This window comes from Alosa sapidissima, chromosome 12 (genome assembly GCF_018492685.1).
Source record: "Alosa sapidissima isolate fAloSap1 chromosome 12, fAloSap1.pri, whole genome shotgun sequence".
Taxonomy (NCBI): domain Eukaryota; kingdom Metazoa; phylum Chordata; class Actinopteri; order Clupeiformes; family Clupeidae; genus Alosa; species Alosa sapidissima.
This window is the reverse complement of record NC_055968.1, coordinates 31,682,069-31,692,534: the sequence shown is the minus strand read 5'-3', so window position 1 is coordinate 31,692,534 and position 10,466 is coordinate 31,682,069. Positions and strand designations below refer to the sequence as shown.

General features: G+C 45.2%; 1 protein-coding gene across 6 annotated transcripts in view; it reads right to left on the bottom strand.

Moving 5' to 3' along the window:
- dnm3a (dynamin 3a) overlaps positions 1–10,466 on the bottom strand; it is a 46,947-nt gene that overhangs the window by 25,337 nt on the left and 11,144 nt on the right. For 3 of the 6 annotated variants that reach the window (XM_042057039.1, XM_042057037.1, XM_042057038.1), the window contains exons 7-16: positions 9,506–9,666; positions 9,276–9,418; positions 8,987–9,148; positions 8,407–8,474; positions 7,908–8,041; positions 6,761–6,847; positions 6,029–6,099; positions 5,590–5,641; positions 4,364–4,396; positions 1,873–1,986 (exon numbers count right to left, since the gene is read on the bottom strand). In XM_042057039.1, the coding sequence (XP_041912973.1) occupies positions 1,873–1,986; positions 4,364–4,396; positions 5,590–5,641; positions 6,029–6,099; positions 6,761–6,847; positions 7,908–8,041; positions 8,407–8,474; positions 8,987–9,148; positions 9,276–9,418; positions 9,506–9,666 (1,025 nt within the window). Of the gene's footprint in view, positions 1–1,872; positions 1,987–4,363; positions 4,397–5,589; positions 5,642–6,028; positions 6,100–6,760; positions 6,848–7,907; positions 8,047–8,406; positions 8,475–8,986; positions 9,149–9,275; positions 9,419–9,505; positions 9,667–10,466 lie in introns of all 6 variants that reach the window. The other 3 variants (XM_042057040.1, XM_042057041.1, XM_042057042.1) reach the window with 3 other exon arrangements.

The window sequence follows — 10,466 nt, the reverse complement described above, 5'->3', positions numbered from 1 at the left end:
TTAGGTTCGTCTGAATGTGTGGTAATTTTACCGCGGTTGTCTGCAAGTGTGTTCTGGAATGTTTGTCCTAGTGTGCATGTGTGTGTCTGCGTATGCATGTGTCTCTATATCTGTCCGTGAGTGCCTCTGAGTGTGAGTGTGTGTGTGTGTGTGTGTGTGTGTGTGTGTGTGTGTGTGAGCGAGTGCGTGTGTGTGTGTTTATGAGGTCTGTGTGTGCTGGTTTGGATTGGGTGAGTTCCAGCTGTGTCAGAGTGAGCCGGTCCAAATGCCTCAACTCCCAAAGGAGCAAGAGAGAGAGAGAGAGGGGGATCAGGAGTGGAACAGGGGGGCTGAGGAGAAAGACAGGGGCAAGAGAGAGAGAGAGAGAGAGAGAGAGGGGAGAGACAGAGAGAGGGAGAGGGAGAGAGAGAGAGAGAGAGAGAGGGGAGAGACAGAGAGAGGGAGAGGGAGAGAGAGAGAGAGACAGGAAAGTAAAGGAGAGGAACCTGAAAGTGAGTTAGAGAGCTGGATGTAGAGAAGCAGAGGGAGAGAGAGAGGGAGGAAAAGAGGGAAAGAAGGAGGAAGAGAGCGATAGATGAAATAGGAGGAAGAGAGCGATAGATGAAATAGGAGGAAGAGAGCGATAGATGAATGGCGACGTGCACATGTGCTGAGGTGGAGTGCAGGCATGGGGGGGGGGGGGGGGGGGATGGGGGCTACACACAGGTGCGGGAGAACAGAATGGTGGAGAGGGGGCAGAGAGGTTCACTGTTGCACCTTTTTTACGAGGCCAGCGGCCGGCCTGCAGTCCAGCCCAGCCTCCGCACGGGCCCTCCGGGACCTGGCTGTGTGCGCACAGCTCTTTCCCCTCCAGAAAAACCGCACTCTCTTCCTGCTGCCTGTGTCATTATTTACTCTCGCCATAAAGGAGTGCATTAAAAGCGGGCTAGACTAAACATATTTCTGATAAACTTGAAAAGAAAAATAAATAACCCCAAAAATGCAAAAGAGGGACATACAGGAAACTAAATAGGGCAAGAATTGCTAGGAGCATGAGTGTTGGTATTGGTTTTAAACTCTGTGTGTCTGTGTGTGTGTGTGTGTGTGTGTGTGTGTGTGTGTGGCTGAGAGAGAGAGAGAGAGTGTGTGTTTCTTGCATGTGAGTACACCCTACTTATCTGTGTTTTTTTTTTCTATTTTTTTTTTTTTACTTTATGGTCAATGAATGTCAGTCTGATTTACGTTCATCTTTGACTCCTAAATACAGGGATGCAGGGACACAACCCTTCTGCGATTCTATTTCTGATTCCTTCTGGTGTGCTGTCACTTGTCTGTGTTTTTGCCAGAGAGCAGATTAAGTGACACGCGGTAGCGGACCGCATCCTCAACCCTTTGGAGTGGCAAACGTCTCTGCCGCTCCCCGAGAGCGGGCAGGCAGGCAGGCGTGTGGCGTGGCGTGGCGCGGTGTGGGACTGGTGCCACTGGGCACAGAGCGTTGTCGTGTGTCTGCCTGTCTACACTTGCTGTGCAGAACTTCCTGCACCTGTACAGCAGGCACAGACAGGCAGACAGATGGCAGCCCGCCTGGCAGGGACATGTGATGGGACGGACACAGCGACCAGCCAATTAAAACGTGTGGTTTAAAACAGGAGGTTGGAAAGTTAACAGGAAATGTTTTTTTTGTTTGTTTTTCTGTCCAAAAAGCGTACAAATAAAAAGTTATTCATTTTTCTTTACAGCCATAAATATGTGTTTAAAAATTTGTAACTAAAGTTTGTGGGTAGGTGTGAGCTTTGGGGGGGGGGGCACATTTCAAATTCAAATAAAGAAGTTAAACATATTGTGTTTTCATGAAAGACTGGCTAAACTCATCAGTTCATCCTCAACTCTCACCTCGTCATCCTTAAACCAGGAGAGGCTTTCCGTGGACAGTACAAACCAGTACGCCTTGGAACCGCCCTTTATGATACTGATGTTGCTGATGGTCAGCCAGCCTTTACGGATAACCTGCACAGAGGAGCAGAGGGCAGGGGGAAAGGTCAGAGGTCAGCTGGTGGCTTGAATTCCAGAAAAGGTAGAGAATGAGCTTGGCTCGTCCACAAGAGGAAAAGGGCGATGATGAGAAGCAATGGAAGTCATTTTAGAGGCGGGAAAATAAATAAATAAATAAATACATACACATAAATACTAGCTAGAAGAAATAGGTCAAGCATAATCATTTCCATTCAGCCACAGGTTCAGAGAAAATGTGCGTAAAGAAATTGTTAACAAATGACATGTCCTCTGATAAAAACATCTGCAGATTCCCCATAAACAGCAAACAGCATGGCGGTGACGGAAGGGTAGGGGGAGATAGGGAGAGAGAATGGACCACACTCTGTGCAATCTCAGTAATCACACACACACACACACACACACACACAGGCAACAGAGCAGAGAGCTGTCAGTGTGCTCTGGGCTAGAGAGGAAAAGGGAAAAGAAGAGGGGAAGGAAGCGCCGGACGCACAGACCAAAATAAAGACAGATAACGGCTGAGAGAGGCGATGAGAGAACAGAGGCGATCGGCCGACGCGGGCGGGCGGAGGATGAGCCACAGGAAGTGGAGAGCTGAGGCTGGCATGGGGAGAGATGACACAAGCATCCTGTTTCAATGGACCACAGCACACACATGTGTGTTAAACCACATAACCCGCTGGTGAACATAACCCGCTGGAGTAAAGTAATGAGGTGACGTAAAAGGTGTGAATTTGACCGTAACGTACAGTAGCACCTGAACAGAACTCTTCTCCCAAGATAAGGCTGAAAGCTGAGGAAAAAACGTTCTTACTATACATGTTAACATCCTATTTTCAATTCATTCTTTCCTACCACCCCACAATGCATGTGGTTGTGTAACACACACATACCAACACACACATACACCCCCCCCCCACACACACACACACACACACACACACTCATGGGCTTATGAAGCCAAACACTTCCTCTTCTTGACCACGGGCCGGATAATGCGAAGTTGTTCTGCGTGTGAAGACACAGTTGGCAGAATTTTCCATATGCAGCCTGGAAACTTGTCTGGTCCTGAACTATCCTACTACATAAAACCAACAGGATAACTTCAGATACACTAAAAACACACTGTAGCCTTATCCGTCAAATTACACATAGAATCTATAGAAGTAAGCCAACTTTCCCAAATGCAGGTAATAGCTGATTTCAAAAGCTCAGGTAGATTTAAAGGAACCGTATGTAAGATTCTGCAATCACTTTCAAATTACTGTAGAGCGGTTTATCCCCTCCCCCTCCCCCATGACTGGCAGAGCTGGCAACCCGGATGCCGAAACACTACTGACTTTGTGATTAGTAGATAGGTGGAGGGTGGCGCATCAGGCCAAAACACAACATGACAACATCAACATCAGTTAAGGGCTGCAACTTCACTTTTTAAATGACAATATCCTGGCCGGACTACTGTTGTCAGTGATATAAGTATTTGAAATGAACATGATTTCTTTATGTCTAGTGACATATCAGGGCCATTTTATGATTAATTGAAATACATTTCTTACATACGGTTCCTTTAAGCACAAAAACGAGACCGCAGGCAGAGGCTGGTTAAGGTGAGGAGATGTGTGATTTAGTGGGCTGGAGACTGAAGTTCGGCCCCAAGGCGCAAGAAGAAATAAAGACCACAACGATTTACAAGACCCCAGGACACACGTGGCCATGATGAGGAGTCAGACCTCACACAGTCAGACTCTAATTCAGTGAAATCCCGGCACGCAGCCTTATCCGCTCTAAGGTGACACCTCTGAAAATATTACTTTAGGGCTTAATTTCATCTGGCATTGAAACAATGTGGCTATTACAATGTAATGTACGCTCAGATTAAGTTTTGTTTGTCTCAAATTTTGCAATATTATGTCTGTGTAACAGGAAGTCTACATTTTGTTTGGCTGTGATTGCGATACTGCTCGCCAATCTGTAATGCTGCCTAAACAACTACGGTTTAGGATGTAATTGTTTGGTGAAACTTTATCTGCACACCCACACTACAGCCGCAGATGCTGTTGACAGACGTCTGAATTCTTGTAATGGACCTACTCAGAATTAATTTGAAGTTAAGTATATTGGGTATTTTTAAGTATAAGTATATTGGGTATTTTTAAGTATAAGTATATTGGGTGAGCAAAATGTCAGGTGCCGCTTGTGTCCTTGAGAGTGCGTCGTTTGTCATGCTCATGGTCGAAAAAGGTGACTGGTCTTGTTAGCAAGTCTCTCTCTCTCTCTCTCTCTCACGAATACACACACACACTCACACAGAGGGAAAAATATGTAGTCAGGATGGAGACAGTAATAAGGCTTACAGAAACTGTACTCATACAATTTGACGTAAACGACGTAAGAAAGCTGCACCCTGTAAGAACAACAGAGAGGATGCTCAGGGTTAGATGACTCAGACACACAACACTAGGGGCTCTCCACACATTATTTCATTAAAGGGACACCAGGCAATGTTTTCGTGTTAATTAATCATCTTCGTAAGTCGGTATATGGTTAAATGACTCATTACGGGGCGAATGAAGGCTCTCTCGCCCGCCCCTACTGCCTGTAGGAAGAATATCCCACTTGCAAGTTCGGTGTATCCTACCCGCCGACTGAAGCAGGATCAGTTTACAGCACAGAGGCAGGCTAACAAAACGCTAGAGATTGTTGCAAACGTGTGTATTATGGCAGAGCCGGCGAAGAAGCAGCGAAAACCCTTGATGGAAGACGCAAAGAAAAGGAAAAGAGTTTCAGACCGAGCGAGGGGGAGTTTCGTAGAGAAAAAGCATCAGGTGCCTGGTGTCCCTTTAAATATCTGCAATATCAGCAGGCTCATGCTCATGTCCTGTAAAACAAATCATTTTCTGAAATCAGAACATCACACCTGCAGTAAATAAATGAAATGGCTTAAATGGCATATAAGAATTAAAGTAACATTTAATGATGTCTGCTGCAGTTCAGTCTACAGCAGTAGGTATCCTTTTCACAGAAACTGAAGCTGCTTTATATGTATGTATATGACAGCGGTCAAAGCAGAGGGGTCAGCATCACAATAACCAAAGAAGGGGAGGTATGGGAACCACAGAGGAACGAAGTGATGGAGTGACTACAGTCTGTGTGTGAGTGTGTGTGTGTGCGTGTGTGTGTGTGTGTGTGTGGGAGGGGTGGGGGGTGAGGTATGGGACGACAAACAGAAAGGCTTGTTAATGTCAGCAAACAGAGATAGCACACTGACATGCACAAGCACATACACATAATATACACACACACACACATACACATATGCGCGCATACGCATACGCATACACATACACATACACACAAATACGCATACGCATTCACAAACACATACACATATTATGCATACACGCAAAGGCTGTTACAAACTCATCAATACACTGTGCAAGTGAATGCAGCCATAAGACACAACGAAGCACAGTTTTCAATTTCAGCTGTAGAAATATTGATTATGAGGTTCCTCCTGTGGTTTTGTCGTTGTAGTTTCTAATGGTGCGCCCAGCGCAGGCGGTACATTGTACACTGTACCCAGTACCCAGTACCCACCTGATTTCCTGCAGCAGGCTTCACACTTGGCTGACTGGTTCTCTGTTGAACACTAACACAGGAGAGGACAAAGAAAGTGGGAGAGAGAGACAGACAAAGAAAGAGAGAGAGATGAAGAGAGATAAATAAAAAGGAAGAGAGAGACAGACAAAGAGAGATAAGAAGAGGGAGTGTGAGAGAGAGAGAGAAGAGAGATATAAAGAAAAAGGTAGAGAGAGAGACAGACAGACAAAGATATATGAAGAGGGAGTGAGAGAGAGAGAGAAAGAGAGAGAGAGAGCAGGCACATATGAAGAATCGGAGACATTTTTACAGCATTGGAGGCATCTGACTTAATAGAAAATGAAACAAGGCTGTGTGCAAATATCCAAACATGGAAAACCGCCATTGGAAAACAAGGCAGAGAATTCAAAAACACACAGAACCGGATGTGACTCACTTGGTAAACCCGATGAAGTCTTCATGGTTTGTGTTTATGTAGGAGAGCTGGATGTCAATGTGCAGCAAAACCTGTTGGAAACACACACAATATATCATTCATGATACTTAACATTTCACAAAGAACCAAATATTTAGAATCAGCTTGACATCAAAGGATTAGTCATGTGGGAAATTCTGAGTATGGCTATTGTAATGATGTTTAATGGCCTGACTGTTCTTTTGACTGTTCTTTTCTTTCATATGTTTTCCCTCTTGCGTTGTTTGAACTTTCAAATAGTTTCACTGGTTTTCTTCCCAGTCACTATGTACACAATAAACACACACACTCACACTATGTACACAATAAACACACACTCACACTCTGCAAACATGCCACTATGTACACAATAAACACACACACTCACACTCTGCAAACATGCCACCAGCATTACTGTGCAAAGATAGCACAAACACTTCAAAGCATGTAAATAATGCTTTTGATATCCTAGTAGTCTGTCCCTGCTATAAAAAAAAAGTACTTGTACTACTGCTAACTAGAGACACTATTATTGTGTTTCATCTTTAATATCTTACATCATCTTAAGTATATATATAGTATATAGTATAGTAAAATAGTATAATACGTAAGTATATATACTCTTCTTCATTATTCAGAGTTATTAGATACATAATGGATATACTGTATGCGTGTGAGTGTGTCACCACAGTGACAAATCACAATGTGTTTGACCTGATCCTTGGATCGACTCTCCTGGTCCCGTATGCGGGTGGAAACGATCCTTTCTGTCTCCTCCCGCAGTTTAGGAAAGCTCGCCAACTGCAGAGAAGCACCACAAACGTCACACACACACACACACACACACACACACACACACACACACACACACACACACACACACACACACACACACACACACACACACAGAAAACAGAACAGGCATCCACAGTGTGACAGTACTGGAGCTGTGTGGTTTAACATCTGACCTCAACTAGGCCGTCCAAAAAGGACTGTTTTCAGAATAGTTCAGCCACTATTTGTTAAAAAGTTGGTTTGTCTGGCTGTCTGTGCTTATTGCATATAACAGGCTTTTACAGGAAATGCATCTAACTTGGCCGGGACATTTACAGTGTCGACTCCGTCTAACAGTGGCATTGTGGTTTAACAGCTGACCTCAACTAAGCCAACAGAGAAGAACAGTTTTTAGGAATAGCTCTACCACACTGCCCAAACATCTGTTGATCTCCATGAGAATTGATCTGAATGATGGTCAAAGTGCAAAGTCTTACTAAAGTCTAACTAAAGCTTATTTAATACCTAAGCAAAATCTATTTGCTCATTTAACACTGTGGGTGTTTAACACCTTAGCTCATTTAACACCTATGACATATGTACAATAAGTCGCTTTGGATAAAATAAATAAGTAAACATATAACGTATAATAACGTATATAATTGGGGGCAGCCGTGGCCTACTGGTTAGCGGTTTGGACTTGTTACCGGAGGGTTGCCGGTTCGAACCCCGACTAGTAGGCACGGCTGAAGTGCCCTTGAGCAAGGCACCCCTCACTGCTCCCCGAGCGCCGCTGTTGTTGCAGGCAGCTCACTGCGCCGGGATTAGTGTGTGCTTCACCTCACTGTGTTCACTGTGTGCTGAGTGTGTTTCACTAATTCACGGATTGGGATAAATGCAGAGACCAAATTTCCCTCACGGGATCAAAAGAGTATATATACTTATACTTATAACTCTCTGTACCCAGACACACTTCATATTGTCTCCAAAAACACATTGAAAAGGAACTATTACTTCTGATGATTCCAAGCGGACCCTGTTGACCTACTTATACTTATACTTATAACGTATAACCTATTGCAGATACCTTTAAGGTGCACTGGTGCACCGTCCTAATGAGCTCCTCCACCACCATGTCCACACACTTGATGCAAGGGCCTCTGAGTTTAACGATCTGCTTCTTCACTATGGCCTCGAACGCCAAGTCTGGAGTGAACAGGCCTGTCCTAGACCAGGGTAGGGGCAGACAGGGGACACAGACACCAAGGGAGAGAGAGAGAGAGCCAAGGCAGAGTATTAAGCGATGAAGGAAGGAAAAACCAAGCGTGGAGAGAAATAAAGAGAGATGGGAGAAATAAAATGGCGGACCAATGGACAGGTTTACGGCAGGCAAGGGACAAGTGTAGGAAATAAAATCATGTCATGAGAGAAAAAGATGAACAGAGAGAGAGGAGAGAACTGAGAAAAAAGGAAGGAAGAAACAGAGGTGAGCCGTCGGTCAGTCCGGGACACCCGCGAGAGGTATAAACTTCGCCAACCACTAGCCTGGACACAGCAGTAATTTGATGTGATGTAATGAAACTGACCTGACGCCATGGGTGTTCTTAATGGCATAGGAGATTTCTCGTCGCAGCTCCTTCTCATCCAGCTCCATCTGAGGTCAAACAGGGCGGAATTGGAATTAGAATTAGAAATTAGAATTAGGAATTAGAATTAAGGGGCCGTTCACACCAGGAATGATAACAGAGTCCAACTGCTCTCAGAGCCGCTCATTTTTCTCCATAGACAGTAAAAGAAACTTTTTTTACCCATTATTCAGACTAGCCTTTTAAGAAAATTGCCATCCTACTACTCACTTGCTGCCTCAACCTAATAAAATCCAATTTTTTGCGGAGGCCTGGACGTTACCCTTGATTATATACAGCTTTTTATTGTCATCAAAATCACTCTGAAAGTGATCCCCAACAGTATCGCTCTTCATGTCATTATCGTCATAGTTTATGTGTAGATAATGTCATTTATATTAGCTAGAACGAGTCTTTTTTGTTATCGTTACAGTTATCACCCTTTATAGTTATAATTAGGACACCTGTGGAGAGCCTCTGTGGAAAAGCAGTCGGAAGGACAGAAGAACTATGTAGATCGACCTCTGACCTCTGCGCTCACCTCAACCAGGTCGAAGGGAAATCTCTCATGAAAGATGCGATTGATTTTGGCTCCTCCCGAGAGCTCCACAGTGTCCACCTGATCACCGGAGCCTTCGATCTTCTTCTCAAAGTCCTGCCCGAAGTGCTGGACGAGTCTGCAGCACAGCACACACATGGGGTACTAACTCACTGTGTTACTGCCACCGGCACAATCATGCCACTAAGCATACAATAATGGACACACGCACACACACACACAAACACACAAAACAACCACATACACACACACACATAGTTCAGACTCTCACTGTAGCATTGCTTTGGTTTTGCGCGAGGGGTCATCCGGTCGGTACTGCCGGTATTCCTCTGCCTCCTTGTCTAGTGTCAGCAGCTGGCCCTGCAGCTTACTGCGGAATGCCGGAAGTGTCTCCCGGATATGATTTGTCAGTTGCTAGGAGATCACAGAAAAGGGAATGTTCTTAAGTCAAACATCAGTCTTCTAAATGAATTCTCTACCCGCTTGACCATTCTGCCTCACCTGGTTGAGTACTTGCTGCAGGTAGGGAGTACCCATGACGTGGGCTAGGTGTTTATACGCTGGGTGAGACAGGAAGAACCTTCTCTCAGCAGCCAGTGCCACCTTGATGTCCTTCTTCCCATCAATGTCCTTCTGACTGCGGTTCACTACCCCTATGTAGCCTAGAAAAGGAGAGAAAGGCAAGAGAGGTCAGCAAACGAATAGAGAAAGACAGAATAAAGGGACAGAGACAGGAATTAGATCTCCGTTTCTTGAAGGTCACCGAGTACTGTTGGTACGAAAAAACACATGAACATGGGGGCTCATGAAAATGCCCCCAGAGTGTAGCGCTGTAGCTGTCGGCTGCAGCAACTCGAACCGATCGTTTTTTTGTTTTTTTCATACCGAGAGTACACGGTGACCTCGAGAAACAGAGATCTATGTGGAAAATCGCCAAAATATTCCTTTAGGGGTGAGAAAGAAAAAAAAGAGAGGGAGGGGTGTTTGACAAACAAATTCCTTTTATATTGAACCATCATATAGTAACTCAAGAATACCACAAACGGCTACTACAGAGAGAGAGAGAGCAAGAGTGGAATGGAGAAAGAGAAAGATGAGCAACAAAACCTTGATGATAACAGTCATTTATAAGACAACGCCGGCCATTAGCAGCAGGCGAGGCGCCCATATCCGCGCGAAGAGAGGGTCAGTGTGGGGTTTCTGCTGCCTGTTTGCCTGCCTGCCTGTCACCGCGGCCTCTCTCTTGTGCGCTGAAAGCTGGCCTCCGTGGCGAATGCATTAGCAGAGCCTGAGGAAGCGTGAAGGCCCCAGCACCTGCCACTGCTTTAGCTTCGGCGCTGCTGCAGGCCTGAGACTAGCCCCCTGTCTGGCACATGTTCAGCTTCCAATCCACAGCGGCGGCAACAGCAGCAGCAGCAAGTCTGTGTAACTCAAGCCCTGTGTTACCACACAGTGAGGGGAG